This window comes from Pristiophorus japonicus, chromosome 1, assembly GCF_044704955.1.
Source record: "Pristiophorus japonicus isolate sPriJap1 chromosome 1, sPriJap1.hap1, whole genome shotgun sequence".
Classification (NCBI taxonomy): Eukaryota; Metazoa; Chordata; class Chondrichthyes; family Pristiophoridae; genus Pristiophorus; species Pristiophorus japonicus.
Genome location: NC_091977.1, coordinates 120,333,707 through 120,352,826, shown reverse-complemented (window position 1 = coordinate 120,352,826; position 19,120 = coordinate 120,333,707). Strand labels below are relative to the sequence as shown.

At 44.7% G+C, this 19,120-nt stretch overlaps 1 protein-coding gene across 1 annotated transcript in view; it reads right to left on the bottom strand.

Moving 5' to 3' along the window:
- The window catches only part of rfk (riboflavin kinase), a 39,147-nt gene that overhangs the window by 3,600 nt on the left and 16,427 nt on the right, over nt 1-19,120 (bottom strand). The window contains exons 2-3 of the mRNA XM_070882786.1: nt 16,710-16,861; nt 4,338-4,440 (exon numbers count right to left, since the gene is read on the bottom strand). Coding sequence (XP_070738887.1) covers nt 4,338-4,440; nt 16,710-16,861 — 255 coding nt within the window. The remainder of the gene's footprint in view (nt 1-4,337; nt 4,441-16,709; nt 16,862-19,120) is intronic.

Genomic DNA, 19,120 nt, shown 5'->3' with positions numbered 1-19,120 from the left:
CCGGGGGGGAGGGGGGCGGAATGGCCGCCAACTCTCCGTGGAAGGGCCACCATTTTGTAAATTGCCCTTGAGTTTTGGAATGGTGCCTGGGACCGCTCCGTCCGTTTTCCCGCCACGGAGTGCACGTGCCGACCCCTTACCGACTGGCAAGGACCCCCCTCGCAAAATTGCCCCTTTTCCAGTATTGCCCCGTTGCAGCGGCTCCGCCACTGGTTGGTGCCCCCGACAGCTTTTTGTGTCGGTGCAGTCTCTCTAACATGGCGGCTCGGCTGCCCTTAAAGGGAAGGGCACATTGCTGTGACTGTCATGTTTTTTATTTTTGGTTGGCTGATTGCCAGGTCAGCCCGACAATTATGACCCCCGGGTTCAGCCAATAGGCAGCCTGGCACCTCCTTTTGCGTGTCAGGTCACTGGCCCAGCCGAAACCCTCCCTGGTGACCCAGTGGACCTAACTTAAAAGTATGCAGAGCTTGCAGCGGCTCTCCCCTTTAACTGACGTGAAGTGGAGACATTGCGACATGTCAGCACGGTGCTGATGGCTGGCTAGGGCGGCGGATCTGCTGCAAAGGCGCTTCCGCCCCGAGCCAAAAAAACCTACAAAGTGCCGAATATCGATAGCATCTCCACCGCATGTGTCGTGGCGGAGAAAAACTTTAAAAAACTGAGGGTACGCCCCGTTTCGGGTGGTGGGCAATTTTTACCCCAGAGTGTCTGGGTGTAAAATTGCAGAGCAACAATGCCTTTCTTCAATGAAAAACTGGACAGAGATTGCAGATACAACATTCAAAATTTAGAATTCTCGGGACTGAATCAATTCCGTTTTTTCCAGATTTCAGACAAGAAAATCAATAGTTTGAAATCTGGAATCCTCGACCGAATCAGTGCCGGATTTCGTGTGGTACGAAATCCGGCAAACCCAAAAATTGGGCATGGATTCAAATGGCACTAAGGGAATGCACAAGAGTGCCTTTTTTAATGTGATAATGGATGGATTGATGTATAAAGTTGTTTTGGAATGTTTGTTTTGTGGTGGCTTTCAATTCAACATTGTGGTCAAGAGGATGCTGCAATGGTCCACGTTAAAGGGCTGGCAAGGTGTAGGACTATTGGTAAATGTGAAATTGAGGTTGCGTTCACTGGAACCGCTGTTGGATGAGTCGATCATGGGCAGCTGTGATAGAAAAGGGTTGTTTGGGTTGCCTTCTCCCTTCCGCTTCCTCCTCCTCAGCTGGTCATCGTATGCCTCGTGGAAAGGGTTGTGCCCTCATGATGGCGAGGTTGTGGAGCATGCAGCAGACCATGATGAATCTCAAGACGGACCCTGATGAATACTGCAGAGTTCCTCCAGGGCGGTCCAGGCAGCGGAACCATTGCTTCAGCACCCCAAAGGTCTGCTCTATGATGTTTTGTGTGGCAGCATGGTTCTCATTGTATGCATGTTGGCCACGTGTGGTTAGGTTGCACAGTGGAGTCATGAGCCAGGTAGCCAAGGAACACCATTGTTACCTAGTAGCCATCCTCTGGCTTGTCTTGGTGGCTTAAAGACTGAGTGAACAGCAGACTGATGGCGAATAAAAGCATCATAACTGCTGCCAGGATACCGGGCATTCACCATCATGATATGCTGAGTGCTGAGCATGGTCGCACACCAACTGCCCATATGCGATGTTTATACTATGCGCAGTGCACTCACTCAACCTTGTGGGGAAAAAGAGAGTCCGAATGCAGCCCAGTGATCGTCAGATTTTGAGACATTGTACAAAGTTGCACACTTTTCTCTCTGCATCGACGTATCGCTGGCGACTGCTTTATGAAAAACTAAAGCCTTTAAGGCAGTCTGTCATCAAACAGCTTTCTGCTACTCAATGGTCAGCAAAGTATGAAGCAGTGTCAGCCCTGCTCAAAAGGTTACACTCCCATATGTTGGAATCCCTGGCAACTGACGTGGAACAGAAAGTTGAATGCCGAAATGAAGCTCAGTTGATCCTTGACAAACTAGGCGAATTGGATTCAGCTATCCTCATTCTCATTGGTCACCTGACCAATCTCTCGCTTCAAGAAACTGAATGTCATGGTGTCCTTACTCAAGTCCTTTGTCGATTTTGTCAAGACCCAGCGGACAGAGTTTGAGGACATAGAAGACCCAGGGATTAAACTGCGTGGCCTGAGTACAATTCAGCTCAGAGGCATGTCCGGGTACGCAACCGCCGCTATGACGATGCTGAAAACACTATGCTGTCATCCAAAGATAAAATTAAGTGTTCTTCGTCATCATCGACCAACTAATCAGTACCTTGAAACACCATCTTGAAGCATACAAGGAAATCAACTGTAAATTTGGATTCCTGTCCAAGCTAGCCGCTCTCTCGACTCATGAGATCAAGTAAGCCGCAGCAAATCTTGCCCGCTCCTATCCCAAAGATTTTGAACCTATCATTGAAAGTGAATTCATCCAGTTTTCTAGCTTGGTGGCATCCTCAACAGAACTTCAAACCTCATTTTGTGTCAAACAAACCAAGTCAGCAGAGCTGAGAATGTAGCAATTCCTCCATACACATGCCCACACCCAAACCTTTTCTAACATTGAAATAGCTCTTCGGATATATCTGTCAATGATGGTATCAAATTGCAGTGGTGAGTGGGGTCCTTCTTAAACTAAAAACGCATCAAAGATGAGGTCAGGAGCCGAATGGGACAAGATCGACTTAATAGTGTTTCAATCCTGAGCATAGAGAGCGAAGTACTGAGAGGACTTGACTTCTCAAAAATCATTGACGAGTTTAGCCGACAAAAATCTAGGAAATGTTATACTTGTAGTTGCTTCTGTGGAGAAAATGGAATGCAAATGACAAATGATGGTTTTCCAAAAAAATTGCCATGTCTTGTTCTAAATTGTTGTCATTGCCGACTTAGTTTCAAAATGTAAGGATTTAAAAAAAAATTAAAGCGTTGTTGTTTACTGTATATACAGCCTTGTAGATGATGAAAAGGCTTTGGGGAGTCAGGAGGCGAGACACTCGCCTCTGAGCTGCTCTTGTTGCCACGGTATTTATGTGGCTGGTCCAGTTAAGTTTCTGGTCAATGGTGACCCCCCAGGATGTTGATGGTGGAGGTAATACCATTGAATATCAAGGGGAGGTGGTTCAACTCTCACTTGTTGGAGATAGTCATTGCCTGGCACTTGTGTAGCGTGAATGTTACTTGCCACTTATCAGCCCAAGCCTGAGGTTGTCCAGGTCTTGCTGCATGCGGACATGGACTGCTTAATTTTCTGAGAATTGAAAAGTAAATGCAGAAAAAGCCATGAGGATTATACATGATGAACAGGAGGCCATGGGTACAGTGGTAGAGGCAGTCGATGCTGGACAACTCATGTCAGGGTCTGAGGAGGGTCAGATTAGCCTAGAGTGTGCGAGAAGAGATATGACAGCTCCATTCGCTGTTAGGAGACCTGCACTGCAAGGTAAGCACAAGTATCCAGGTTTTGTAGACTTGAAAAGTAAAAGTGCCCAGTATTACCCAATCGTCACAATATCCCAGGCTTTGTGTCATACAGGTATGACAAAATTGTGACAGGAAGTAATGCACACAACTGCAAGACTTTTAACAGATACTGGTTAATCTTTCACAGCATTGTACACAGGGAGTCAAAAGCAAGTATGGTCTTCAGGTCATCACCATAGCTGGTCACTCCAAAACAAAGTCAGGACCTAATGTTGTCATTTATCTTGAATATTTCTTCGGGAGTACAAGATGTTGACAGGGGACATTGCATCAGGCAGTGTTCAAGTGTTTGCCTAGATGTTCTAGATTTCTCAGCTTGCACTTGGTCAAATTGTCACCAGTCTTTGACACCCCAGCTCTAGCTCGATTTGGAGGTCAAATCAGATATGCTCAGGTCATGGTCCCTATTAAACTCTCGTTGCAACTAAACACGAGACACACAAAATCTGACAACGTGCAGCGAGACCACAATAGTAGACGTAGTCTTCAGGTGAAGCAGAGGGCTGGAGGTAATTGAGCCAAGGCACGCAGATGTAATCAAATCCCTATTTTAAATTCTAATTCTGTCCTTATTTGCATATACCTCAATATATTTAAATAGAAAAAAGCACAGCAATTTGAGAAGCAGACTTAGTGAGAGCGTAAGAATTTCACTGCTGTACAGGTGGAGGAATTGGAAGATGCAAAACGGGGACCACTGATGTGTGGGTGCAATTACAGCATGGAACATTTACATAAACAGTAACCATCATAATTGTAGATATAGGAATTTATAATGGAAGTTGACAGGAAAATCTGGTTTTAGCAAGTGAATGTTCCACTTTAAACCTTACCTAATGATTCAAAAGACTTCTCTGGTCGGATATATCCAACAATAACAATGCTGAGAATTTCTCCATAAAAATCTTCATTGAAAGTATGAATAATGTGTGTTTCCTGAAAAAGGGCAAGAAAGAGAGTCAGGACTAGAACATTAATGTAACAGCAGTTGAAAAGCTGCAACATTTCATAACTGAATACTAAACATCTTGAGCATTATTTTATAAATTCTAAATTTTACCAGAAAAATACAGAAGGTACAGCTTTCACGTTTCTCTCCCACTGCCCGCCCCCCAACCCCCCACTCTTGTGGTTTTCAATCTACTCAGATACAATTTAAGGTGGTTATTTCACAATATGAATCTGTGTGCCCAACTAGTCTCTCAGTAGAACCCAAGTGGAATTAAAATTTGGATCAAGATGTAAATGGGTAGGACTCAATTAATAGTGGGCATTTGACTCTTCAAATCTTCAATGATCATTTGCTCATTCAGAAATTTCTATTGTGTTCAGAAACTATTCATAACTTGATTTTTAGATGGAAAGCTGTCTGTATCCTAGCCCATTCACCCATTGTCCACCTTTAATGGCTCTCGGGTGCCCCAAAGCCTTAAATTTAAAATTCTCATCCTTGTTTATATATTTATGGCCTTTCCCCTGCCAAGCTCAAACATACTCCAGCCCTACAATCGCGCCCCCAAACTTTCTCAAAAGCAAATAGTGCAGATGCTGGAAATCTGAAATAAAAACAGAAAATGCTGGAAACATTCAACAGATCAGGCAGCATCTGTGGAGAGAGAAACAGAGTTAACATATCAGGTTGATGACCTTTCGTCAGAACTGGAAGAATTGAGAATTAACAGTTTATAAGCAAGTACAGAGGCAGGGAATTAAGGAGGAGGAGGAGGTGAGGAAAGAACAAAAGGGAAGGTCTGTGATAGGGTCAAGGGCAGGAGTGATAAATTACAAAAGGGGGTGGTAATGGAACAAGTAAAGAAATAAAAAAATGGGTCGAGAGTAGCTGTAAATGTTAACAGCAGAACCATTACCAGCACCCGCTGTCCAAAAAAATGGGAGCAGTGGTTATGAAGTTGTTGAAATCAATGTTGAGTCCAGAAGGTTGTAAAGTGCCTAATCAAAAGAGGAGGTGCGCTTCTCCTGCTTGCATTGAGCTTCACTGGAACAGTGTAGGAGGCTGAGGATAGAGGTCAGAGTGGGATGGAGAATTAAAATGACAAGTAACTGGAAAGCTCAGGGGCACGCTAGCAAACAGAACAAAGAAGTTCTGCAAAGCAATCACCCAATCTTCATTTAGTATTCCTAATGTAGAGGAGACGGCATCGTGGGCAGTGAATACAGTATACCAAGTTGAAAGAAGTACAAGTAAATCGTTGTTTCACCAGGAAGAAGTGATTGGGGCCCTGGACGGTGGGAATGGAGGAGGTAAATGGGCAGGTGTTGCCAATGTTCCCGTTAAGCTGTGCGGCCACGCAGCGATCGACAAGTCCCACGCATCCCGCTCAACGGTGTTATAATGGGAAAAAAACCTGCATGCGCAGCAAATTGAATGGGCTATGCACCCCCAAAAAATGAACGGAAACACTGGGTGTTGCATTTCCTGCACTTAAATAGGAAGGTGCTGTGGGAAAGGGAGGGGTTGATGGAAAAGTGGACCAGGGATTATCTCATTACCACCCCATTTTGCCTGTACTATCATCCCATGTGCCTTTTAATGAGTCCTGTCTACCCCTTCAGAGACCTGCCCTTTTGTTCCTTCCTCCCCACTCCCATTGTTCCTGGCCCTACTATTCCTGATTCTAGTCTCTTGTGCATCCCCTCTCTCCCACCACTGACAGTTGTGCCTCAGACAACTAGGCTCCACGTTCTTGAATTCCCTCCTTCTGCCTCCTTTAGTGTTCTACTTAAAACCCACCTCTTGAACAAACTTTTGATCATTCCTCCTATATCTCCTTCTTTGTCTCGCTATCTCTGTGCAGTGCCTGGAAATGTTTTTCTATTTTAAAAATGCTATAGAAGTGCAAGGTGTTGGTTGTTATTGAACCATGCTGGGACTAGTGTCCTGGCAAATCGAATAACTAGGGTTGTAGAGACGGCTTTAAAGTAAATAGTGGGGCAGAAGATTCAGGTAAGCAGAAATTTAAAAAGTCCAAGAGAAAAGGAGAAGGCAATAGAGCAGGATAGCAATGGGGGAAATGATAAGAGCATGACAGGAAAGGATAGAATGCATAAAAATAAGAGTGCATCAGAAAGTGGGATCAACGCAAGGAAAAACGCTAAGACAAAATTAAAAGCTCTTTATCTGAATGCATGCAGCATTTGTAACAAGATAAAGGAGTTCACGGCACAAATAGATATAAATGGGTATGATCTGATAGCCATTACAGAGATGCAGTTGCAAGGTGACCAGGACTGGGAACTAAATATTAAGGAGTATTTGACAATTTGGAAGGATAGACAGAAAGAAAAAAAAAGAGAGGTGGGGTAGTTCTGTTAATAAAGGATGAGATCAGTGCAATAGTGAGAAATGATATTGGTTCAGAAGATCAAGATGTAGAATCAGTTTGGGTGGAGGTAAGAAATAATAAAGGGGAAAAGTCACTGGTGGGTGTAGTCTATAGGCCCCCTAACAGTAGTTACACTGTTGGACGGAGTATTAATCAAGAAATAATGGAGGCTTGTAAGAAAGGTATGGCAATAATCATGGGCAATTTTAATCTTCATATTGTATCTGGGATGATTTCCTTGAACAGTACGTTGTGGAACCAACTAGGGAGCAGATCTGGTATTATGTAATGAGACAGGATTAATAAATGATTTCATAGTAAAGGATCCTCTAGGAAAGTGTGATCATAGCATGGTTGAATTTCAAACTCAGTTGGAGGGTAAGAAAGTTGAATCTCAAACCAGTGTCCCAAGCTTAAATAAAGGTACGAAGGCAGAAATGGCTGAAGTGGATTGGGAAAATAGTGTAAAAACGGTTGATAAGCAGTGGCAGGCATTTAAGAAAATATTTCATATGTGCGTGCGTACTTGGCCCATGCATCAGAGCCTGGTCTCCAATAGGCTTGGACCCCTTGCCATTGGACCAAGACCTTGCTCTGTCAAGCCCGTGTGGTAACTGGTGTGCAACGGCCACCCCACGTTAAAAGAATTCACGCACAGGCATCTTCCACCCTTTAAAAATGAAGTTCGGGACCTGGAACATCAGGACCCTCATGGACAACCCCAACAGCGACAGATCGGAATGCCATACTACTATCGTTTCCCGGGACTCAGAAGTTTTGACAAACATCTCCGCCCTAAGTGAGACTCAGCAGTCAGGGGAAGGTCAGCTCAAGGAACAAGGTGGTGGCTACACCTTCTTCTGGAAAGGTAAACCAGAAGAATGGCGCCCCCATGGGGTAGGCTTCACCATAAAAAATTAGCTGGTTGGGCGTCTCAGAGACTCCCCTTGCTGGATAAACAAACGCCTCATGACCCTTCGGCTCACCCTAGCCCAGAATCAGTCCGCTACGGTCTTCAGTACAAATGCCCCAACACTGGATGCTACAGACGAGACCAAAGAGGAATTCGACCCCAGCCTCGAAAAATCCCTGTCCTGAGTCTCAACAGGTGACAAGCTGATCTTCCTTGGTGACTTTAATGCCAGAGTTGGAAAGGACACAGATCTCTGGAGAGATGTGATCGGCAGAGAAGGGGTAGGGAAAACCAACTCCAACGGTATCCTCCTCCTGACGAAATGCTTAGAACATGGTCTTGTCATAACCAACACCTTGATCCATCAGAGAGATAAGTACAAGACTTCATGGCAACACCCTCGCTCCAAGCACTGGCATCTGCTAGACTACGTCATTGTCCGAGCGAGGGACCGCAAGAACACCTGCATCACCCGCGCCATGACAGGAGCCGACGACTGCTGGACGCACCACCGCCTAATCTGCTCTGTCATTTCCATTAATGTAGCCCCAAAACAGCAGTGGCAACAGAAACAATGCCGTAGGAAAATCAATGCTCAAAGATCCTGCTAAGAAAGCCCTATTCAGCCAGCACCTCACAACCAACCTGACTACTTCCAGTGAACCAGAGACACAGAGTGTCTACAGTGCCTGGTCTGCCCTCAAGGCCTCCATAATTAGCACCTGTGAAGAGATGCTTGATCACGCAACCAGGAAACATCAAGACTGGATCGACAAGAACAACCAGGAGATCCAGGAGCTAATAAGCCGCAAGCGCAAGGCAGTCTTGAACTGGAAACAGCAACACAACTAGAGAGCAAGAAAGCAACTCTATAGACGTCTGAAGGCCGAGGTCCAACATAAAGCTCACGACCTAAAGAACAGACGGTGGGTGGAAAAAGCACAGGAGATTCAGCAACTAGCCGACAACCACGACATGCGTGGATTATTTAGCGCAGTCAGACGACCTACGGCCCAATCACCCAAGGTCCTACCCCACTGAGGGACAAGAACGGAGAGGTACTCATCAAGGACAGAGCGGCAGTCAGTGCCCACTGGAAGGAGCACTTCAAAGAGCTCCTTAACTGAGACTCTGTTTTCGACATGGGTGTCCTCGACTCCATCCCGCAGCATGCTACCCGCTACCACCTCAGCACAAGGTTGAAAAGGCCATCCGACAACTGAAGAACAACAAGGCCACAGGAGCTGATGGAATCCCTGCCGAAGCACTAAAACATGGCAGAGAAACACTATTGGTGCGAACTGATGAACTAACTTCCCTTATTTGGAAGAGAACATGCTGGGGGATCTCAGACGCTGTAATCGTGACCATCTTCAAGAAAGGTGACATGTCCGATTGCGGTAACTACAGAGGAGTTTCCCTGCTGTCCGCCACAGGGAAAGTCATTGCAAGAATCCTCCTCAATCACCTTCTCCCAGTGGCTGAAGAGCTCCTCCCACAGTCGCAATGTGGATTCCGTTCACTAAGGGGCACAATGGACATGATCTTCACCGCGTGTCAAATTCAAGAAAAATGCAGGGAGGAGCATCAACTTCTGTACTTGGCCTTCTTTGACCTCACAAAGGCATTCAACATTGTGAACAGTGAGGGATTATGGAGTGTCCTTGTCAAATTCGGCTGCCCTCAAAAGGTTTGTCACCATCCTCCGCTTGCTTCGCGATGACATGCAAGCCATGATCCTGACCAACGGATCCACCACAGACCCAATACACGTACGGACCGGGGTCAAGCAAGGCTGTGTCATCGCACCAACGCTCTTCTCGATCTTCCTTGCTGCAATGCTCCATCTCATCCTCAATAAGCTCCCCACTGGAGTGGAGCTAATCTACAGAACAAACGGGAAATTGTTCAACCTCCGTCCGCTCCAGTCCAGATTCAAGATCGTCCCATCCTCTGTCATTGAATTACAGTATGCAGACGACGCTTGCGTTTGCGCACACTGAGGTCAAACTCCAAGCTATCGTCAACACCTTCACTGAAGCGTACAAGAGTATGGGCCTTACACTAAACATCCGTAAGGCAAAGGTCCTCTACCAACCTGCCCCCGCCACAAAGTACAGCACCCCCCCGATTATCAAGATCCATGACGAGGCCTTGGACAACGTGGACCAGTTCTCACACCTCAGGAGCCTACTGTCAACAAGGACAGAAGTCGATGACGAAAACCAACACCGCCTTCAGTGTGCCAGTTCAGGGGTCGCCTGAAGAAGGGAGTGTTTGAAGACCAGGATCTCAAACCCAGCACCAAGCTCATGGTCTACAGAGCAGTAGTGATACCCACCTTCCTATATGCTTCAGAGACATTGACTATGTACAGCAGGCACCTCAAAGCACTGGAGAAGTACCACCAATGCTGCCTCTACAAAATTCTGCAAATCCATTGGCAGGATAGGTGCACCAGCGTCAGTATTCTCGCTCAGGCCAACATCCCTAGCATCGAAGGATTGACCACAGTCGATCAGTTCCAATGGATGGCCCACATTGTCCGCATGCCCGATACTAGACTCCCAAAACAAGCACTCTACTCAGAGCTCCGACATGACAAGCAAGTCTCAGGTGGGCAGAGGAAACCCTCAAAGCCTCTTTGAAAAAGTGCAGCATCGCCACCGACACCTGGGAATCCCTGGCCTAATACCGCTCAAAGTGGAGAAGCATCCGGGAAGGTGCCGAACACCTAGAGTCCTTTCGCCAGGAGCAAGCGGAAGGCAAGCGCAAACAGCAGAAGGAGCGCATGATAACCCAAGCACCCCACCCACCTGAGCGGCAGTTGGTGAGAGGGGAGCGACCTATCAAAAGCCCAGCGGGAGATCGAGAGCCAGCAGCAGTTGGTGAGAGGGGAGCGACCTATAAAAAGCCCAGCGGGAGATCGAGAGCCAGCGGCAGTTGGTGAGAGGGGAGCGACCTATCAAAAGCCCAGCGGGAGATCGAGAGCCAGCGGCAGTTGGTGAGAGGGGAGCGACCTATCAAAAGCCCAGCGGGAGATCGAGAGCCAGCGGCAGTTGGTGAGAGGGGAGCGACCTATCAAAAGCCCAGCGGGAGATCGAGAGCCAGCGGCAGTTGGTGAGAGGGGAGCGACCTATAAAAGGCCCAGCAGGAGATCGAGAGCCAGCGGCAGTTGGTGAGAGGAGAGCGGCCTATAAAAGGCGTACCAGTGCAGCTACAGCGGGAGAGAAAGCAAAATAGAAGTAGAAAGTAATCAAAAAGTGACATCACAGCCAATGGGGTAAGTGATTGGCTGGTGATTGGTGAGTAGCTTTTCTTTTATTTTTTATATCAGTAAGTGAACTATAACATTGTTATTACCAATTTAAGGGTATCTAAGGTTAAGGCTAAGGAGAGCTCGGTCACGTGATATGCTCCTCCTGTACCATGTGGGAACTCAGGGACACTTCCGGTGTCCCTGGGCGCTACGTGTGTGGGAAGTGTATCCGCCTCGAGCTCTTGACGGTCCGCGTTGCGGAATTGGAGCTGAGGGTGGATTCACTCTGGAGCATCCACGATGCTGAGAATGACGTGAGTATCACGTGTAGTGAGTTGGTCTTACCGCAGGAGAAGGGTCCACATCCAGATAGGGAATGGAAGACCAGCAGGAAGAGCAGTGCAAGAAAGATAGTGCAGGGGTCCCCTGTGGTCATCCCCCTGCAAAACAGATACACTGCTTTGAGTACTGTTGGGGAGGATGACTCATCAGGGGAGGGCAGCAGCAGCCGCCAAGTTCATGGCACCGTAGGTGGCTCTGCTGCAAAGGAGGGCAGGAAAAAGATTGGGAGCGCGATAGTGATAGGGGATTCGATGGTGAGGGGAATAGATAGGCGTTTCTGCGGATGCAACCGAGACTCCAGGATGGTATGTTGCCTCCCTGGTGTAAGGGTCAAGGATGTCTCGGAGCGGGTGCAGGACATTCTGAAATGGGAGGGAGAACAGCCAGTTGTCGTGGTGCACATTGGTACCAACGACATAGGTAAAAAAAAAGGGATGAGGTCCTACGAAAAGAATTTAAGGAGCTAGGAGCTAAATTAAAAAGTAGGACCTCAAAAGTAGTAATCTCGGGATTGCTACCAGTGCCACGTGCTAGTCAGAGTAGGAATCGCAGGATAGCGCAGATGAATACGTGGCTTGAGCAGTGGTGCAGCAGGGAGGGATTCAAATTCCTGGGGCATTGGAATCGGTTCTGGGGGAGGTGGGACCAGTACAAACCGGAAGAGGAACTGAGGGAAATCTTTATTAGTCGGGAAATTGTGTTGGGGAAATTGATGGGATTGAAGGCCGATAAATCCCCAGGGCCTGATGGACTGCATCCCAGAGTACTTAAGGAGGTGGCCTTGGAAATAGCGGATGCATTGACAGTCATTTTCCAACATTCCATTGACTCTGGATCAGTTCCTATCGAGTGGAGGGTAGCCAATGTAACCCCACTTTTTAAAAAAGGAGGGAGAGAGAAAGCAGGGAATTATAGACCGGTCAGCCTGACCTCAGTAGTGGGTAAAATGATGGAATCAATTATTAAGGATGTCATAGCAGCGCATTTGGAAAATGGTGACATGATAGGTCCAAGTCAGCATGGATTTGTGAAAGGGAGATCATGCTTGACAAATCTTCTGGAATTTTTTGAGGATGTTTCCAATAAAGTGGACAAAGGAGTACCAGTTGATGTGGTATATTTGGACTTTCAGAAGGCTTTCGACAAGGTCCCACACAAGAGATTAATGTGCAAAGTTAAAGCACATGGGATTGGGGGTAGTGTGCTGACGTGGATTGAGAACTGGTTGTCAGACAGGAAGCAAAGAGTAGGAGTAAATGGGGACTTTTCGGAATGGCAGGCAGTGACTAGTGGGGTACCGCAGGGTTCTGTGCTGGGGCCCCAGCTGTTTACATTGTACATTAATGATTTAGACGAGGGGATTAAATGTAGTATCTCCAAATTTGCGGATGACACTAAGTTGGGTGGCAGTGTGAGCTGCGAGGAGGATGCTATGAGGCTGCAGAGTGACTTGGATAGGTTAGGTGAGTGGGCAAATGCGTGGCAGATGAAGTATAATGTGGATAAATGTGAGGTTATCCACTTTGGTGGTAAAAACAGAGAGGCAGACTATTATCTGAATGGTGACAGATTAGGAAAAGGGAAGGTGCAACGAGACCTGGGTGTCATGGTAAATCAGTCATTGAAGGTTGGCATGCAGGTACAGCAGGCGGTTAAGAAAGCAAATGGCATGTTGGCCTTCATAGCGAGGGGATTTGAGTACAGGGACAGGGAGGTGTTGCTACAGTTGTACAGGGCCTTGGTGAGGCCACACCTGGAGTATTGTGTACAGTTTTGGTCTCCTAACTTGAGGAAGGACATTCTTGCTATTGAGAGAGTGCAGCGAAGATTCACCAGACTGATTCCCGGGATGGTGGGACTGACCTATCAAGAAAGACTGGATCAACTGGGCTTGTATTCACTGGAGTTCAGAAGAGTGAGAGGGGACCTCATAGAAACGTTTAAAATTCTGACGGGTTTGGACAGGTTGGATGCAGGAAGAATGTTCCCAATGTTGGGGAAGTCCAGAGCCAGGGGTCACAGTCTAAGGATAAGGGGTAAGCCATTTAGGACCGAGATAAGGAGAAACTTCTTCACCCAGAGAGTGGTGAACCTGTGGAATTCTCTGCCACAGAAAGTAGTTGAGGCCAATTCACTAAATATATTCAAAAGGGAGTTAGATGAAGTCCTTACTACTCGGGGGATCAAGGGGTATGGCGTGAAAGCAGGAAGGGGGTACTGAAGTTTCATGTTCAGCCATGAACTCATTGAATGGCGGTGCAGGCTAGAAGGGCTGAATGGCCTGCTCCTGCACCTATTTTCTATGTTTCTATGTCCCTTCAACCACCGTCTGCTCCACCTGTGACAGAGACTGTAGGTCCCACATTGGACTCATCAGTCACCTGAGAACTCATTAGTGTGGAAGCAAGTCATCCTCGATTCCCATGGACTGCCTAAGAAGAATTCTCTACTCCAGAGAGCTGTGGAGGATGGGTCATTGAATATATTTAAGATGGATAGACAGATGTTTAATGATAAAGGAGTCTAGGATTATGGGGAGCAGACAGGGAAGTGGAGCTGAACCCAAAATCAGATCAGCCATGATCTTATTAAATGGTGGAGTAGACTCGAGGGGCCAAATTGCCTACCCCTGCACCTATTTCTTATGTTCTTATGAAACCCATGTGATTGTTTTTAAAGCAGCATCAATCAGAGACTAGCTGGAATGTTATAAGGTTTCTTTTGATCTATATTTATCTCAGTTTGCAAACTGTCTTCTTAAATGCGAATATTGACATGAATATTCTTTGGGTGACTATTTGTCTGGGTTACAAGATCACAAAATAGAAGTTTAAGGAAGGCCAGTTTTTAACCATCATAATTCGCCCATTCTGAAAAAAAAAAATCTACATTACCCCCATTACAGAATCCAATGGGCCTAAAATCGAGGTGTGCACTCGCCCGTGGGGTCTACGCAAGTTCCGGGTTTAGGTTTGCAAAGCGCATGTGCCTAAATCCGGCACTTGCGATGTCAAAAATTCTCTTGATAGATCGCATGCATCCGAAATTAAAGAGCCACTGTGGGCGGAGAGTTGGGCTATTTGCCCAGCGAATGTTCTTCAAATTCTTACAACTGATAAAAGCATGCGTATGCCCTGCTTTTATCAGCGCAAGACATTTAAAGTACACAAAAATAAGTTTAAAAAAATGTAAACATTCAAAATCCTGTTAAATAAGGCAAGTTTAGCTTTAGATCCTTTAAAATATGTACATTTATTTTTCAAAAAATGTAATGTTTTAAATAATTAATTAAATGTCCTTTTTATTCTTCTGAAATGTGATTTTAAAAAAGTTATTTTCAGTGTATGTGTATTTTTGGGGGTATTGCCATTAATACTTATGGTGGATCCGTATGTAGGGAATCACTAAGTATGAATGGTGATCTCCCTACTCTGATAGGTTGGGCTGGCCCATGTGATCCCATTGATGCGTACGAAACCCATACACTCCTGGGATACATTTGCCCCTCCGAAGGCCTTCGCGTAGAGGCCCAGGACCTCAAGTCTCCGAAACTCAGGGACCACCAGGTACTTTCATAGAAATCTTTGTGGTCGGAGGAGTTCGTCTGCGGGAAGCCTCTGACCGCAATTTCAGGGCCAATGTTTCTTAAATAACATCCAAGATTTTGCCTCCACTAATCGACCCAGAATTCTATTCGATGTTAGCCTGTGTCTTCTTGTCACTCTCTCAGTTTACCCTATTTAACTTGAGTGCCCCTACATCCTCGCTTAGAATCCTCCTTTCTAGACTGAAGAACATGTTTCCCCAGTCTTTCCTTGAGGTAAGGATCAGCTTCACTGCTCTTTTCTGTTCTGCCTCTAGGGGTCAAATGTCTCCCTGTGTTTCAGTGATTAAAACTGAACTCAAGGATATGGTCGGACCAAAGATGTAGTTTTAGCATAACATCCTACAACTTTTACTATTTCAGCATCTTACTTTTTTTCCACTTTGTTCATTGCTGCTCAGCGATGAATAGACATATTAGACATGAGTGGACAGGTTAAGGTTAAGCTTAGCGTCAAATGATTACAAAGAATATACAGCCATACGGGCCCAACTAGTCTGTGCTGGTGTTATACACGGCACAAGTTGATTTCAACTTCATCTTTACAATGCTGACCAGTTTGTAAATTAGAAACAGTAGGATGTTCAATATCTCCTGGGCATTCCCATCAGAAATGTCCCCACTGTACCAGATAACACTCCCAAAATAAGTACCCTCTACTTCCTAACTTTTAGACAATTTCTTATTCATTCTCAACTTTAATATCCATTGCTTTAAGGCAACGCTTCATGTAAATCTCTCAGTCTTTTTGGACATATGGGTACATTGTGCCACAAGGCTTTTCACACTACATCTGCAATGCTATTTTATCAAGATGGTTCATCAAGCAAGATCTTTGCCTTCTAAAGCCTTATTCGATGGTGTTCATTAGGCTATAAATACAAGTAATCCTCAGGTTTACTTCTGAAAAAAAACCTTGTTAATTACATCTTGTAACTTGAACATTTGCTGATCACTCAAATGAATAATAGCAGTTTGAAAAGCTTAACCCAATTTTAAATGTACGGTGGAAATCAATCTCATCAAGGGTTGCCTGAAAGGGCTTTCAAGTGAACCATGCTATATAAACTGATAGCTTTAGCTGCTAAAATGAATCTCTAGAAACCAAACAGGACAAAGATTCTAAAAAAGTGCTGGAGGTGAAATTGTTTTTTGGCTTTGGAGAACTCAAGGACATATTTTCAGTTTGTCAGGAAACTTATGAAAAAGGTAAATAGACGTTTTCATGAAAACTTTCTATGTACCTCTTTTACTTTGTAGTATGTGCAAAATATTATTTAGTTGCAGAAGTCAGCCTGGCAAATTGTAATTGAATAGATTGAGGATGCAACAGGAATCCCAAGTAAATTCCAACATACAATTAAGGTTGTTTTATTAGCTCAAGCTCTAACACTATCTGGTGACTCCTGTCAGAGAATATAATACATATCTAGACCTTGAGGCAGAACAATATTCGTCTCAGTTTCAATGCCTCCCAAAGTAAACAGCTTGCTGACATTCACTGTCTAACCTCATACATGAAGGATGACCGCTTGATGAGGCACTGGGAAATGTGCCATTTATGGGCCAATGAATAAATCACTCCCTTCGGGGAGAAAACTAAGAGGCAGGGGAAAACAAAAACAAAACAAGCAGATATACAAATCCATACATTTACTGCTGTAATTAATATGAGCCTTCAACAAAGTCAATGAAAGATGTTTTAAATTAATACTTTTCCAGAAATAATTTTTTTTTTTTTACCATAGATTTTTTTGTATTTTTGTAGTATGGATTCCAACCAATGCTCATGACCATTTTATGTACATCTCCATGACCAACGCAGGCCCAGCCATAGTATATACCAGTATCGATGTCGCCTGGCAGGTGGTCCACAACACTGTCTGGAAAGTTTGCTGTGGAGTTAAACAAAGGACAGATAAGGTTTTGTTTAATATACATTGAACATTTGTGGACTGTACACTAAACACCAACAAAGGTCCAAAATTAACCTTAACAGAACGGATTGTCAGTGTCATAATAACGAAGCTCCCTAAAAATGTAAGAAGTGAAAGCCTTGTTGGCACGGGACTCCAGATGTTTTTTTTTGTCACTTTAAAGCATCAAATGGAGCACGTCAGAACACAATGACAGTCACTAGGCTCTTTGCTCAACACTTATTTTCCTACAAGATTGATTGTGATCGAGCTCAATGCCACCTGTACGTGACGGATGTAAAATGAAGTCAATACATTTGACAAGACTAACTTATATGCCCAATCATCAAGCAATGAACCCAAACCTTTCAATGCTCAAAGAACTTTTACAGCAAGGCCATCTTATGTTATACTGCTGTTATAACACATGGGCCTCAGAGATCAAGCATATCTAGATGGCATTAGACATTACCTTATTCCCACCCTGCAAAACAGATACACCGCGCTGAGTACTGTTGAGGGGGATGACTCATCAGGGGGGAGCAGCAGCAGCCAAGTTCATGGCACCATGGCTGGCTCTGCTGCACAGGAGGGCAGGAAAAAGAGTGTGAGAGCGATAGTGATAGGGGATTCAATTGTAAGGGGAATAGATAGGCGTTTCTGCGGCCGCAACCGAGACTCCAGGATGGGTGGCTTAATGTCTCATTTGAAGGACAGAATCTCTGACAGTGGAGCACCCCCTCAGTACTGCACTAGAGTGTCGGCCTCGGTGATGTGCTCAAGTCTCTTGAGCGGGACTTAAACGCACAACTTTCTGACTCGGAGGCAAGAGTGCTACCACTGAGCTAAGGCTGACAATAGTGATAGGTGGTATTGTTACAATATGTAGGTGCAGATGTGATAGATTGTATCATCACAGCGTATAGATACAGTAGTGGTTGTATCATCACACTGCAGGTGCAGTAGTGGCTATTACACCACAATCATACCAAGGTGAAATGGTTTCAGAATTGCACTGATGCAAAATGAATTCAATATTTACAATTTGATCCCAAGCTCACTGAAATCAAGATATGAGACCATGAATTGCTCCTCAGCATTAGGTAGCATTAACTCCAACTGAGTGCAAAGCTGAGTTTTAAAAAGTGCCCTAATTGACCATTGTATGCCCCAGGTACTTGGAAAATTTACGTTTGAATGATTTTAATGTTAGCAGATAGCTCATGCTCCCACCAGGAGCCACAGACTCCTTGTGTGTTTGCAATCAGTGTTTGTCGCCGAGTTTGGTGCAAAGTGCAACCAATAGTGTAATCGTGTCTGATGGCTCATCATACTCTGTAGATATTGATCTGAAACTGGTACCTTACTCAGTTCCTCTAATTAGTACATATAGTAAAATAGTGTTTTTTTTAAAAAAAACTTCAGGTTATCAGTAGTCAGTCATTCTATTGAGTGATTTGGATCTGAAGATTCTTTTTAAGCATTCCAAGATGTTTTAGCCAACCTACTGTTTTGATTAGAATGTAATCTTTTGAACAAGATAATTGATTTTGTTAAATCTTAAAGTCGATTTCATGTCTTTGGGAAACTTTAGTTCACATTCTCTTGAAAAGCTGGAATTTAAACTCCTTCTGTACTGAGGTTTGTCTATATTGTGCTACCAGCAGCAATATGAACAGATAGAACTTCACCGCTGCTTCTGGGAGGAAATATTAAATGAGAAGTCCTTCCAGTGAAAAGTCTAGATTGATGATTTCTTAGAACCTTGTGCTGCATTGCTACATATAATGGTGTGTTTAGACCAGAAGGAAAATTGTCACGTCTTAACCAAATCAATTGAAATGAATACACTGATAGTTCCTGGTTGCCATTAATTTAAAGGACTCATTCCTTTTTAGATAATTTGTTAAATAATGTACAATAATGTTTAGCATCTGAGGGAACATTAGATGGTGTTTGGAGAAAATTTGTGCAGTGATTTAGTGATGATTTAAACACTGATTACTTTCCCTGCTTGAATACATCATCTGGCTGTGGAGGTACTGTTCTGGAGACATGAATATACAATCAGTTCAAATGTGCATAATAAACCATAGATCTGACCACCGACCGTTCCAGTCCTTGACAAACAGAACTTTTGTTTAATTGCCAATAAAACCTCTTTCCAAAGCAGTGCAGGGTTGAGTTCCTTGTTTATATGTTTGTAAATGTTAGGTGGCAATTTACACAATACAGACT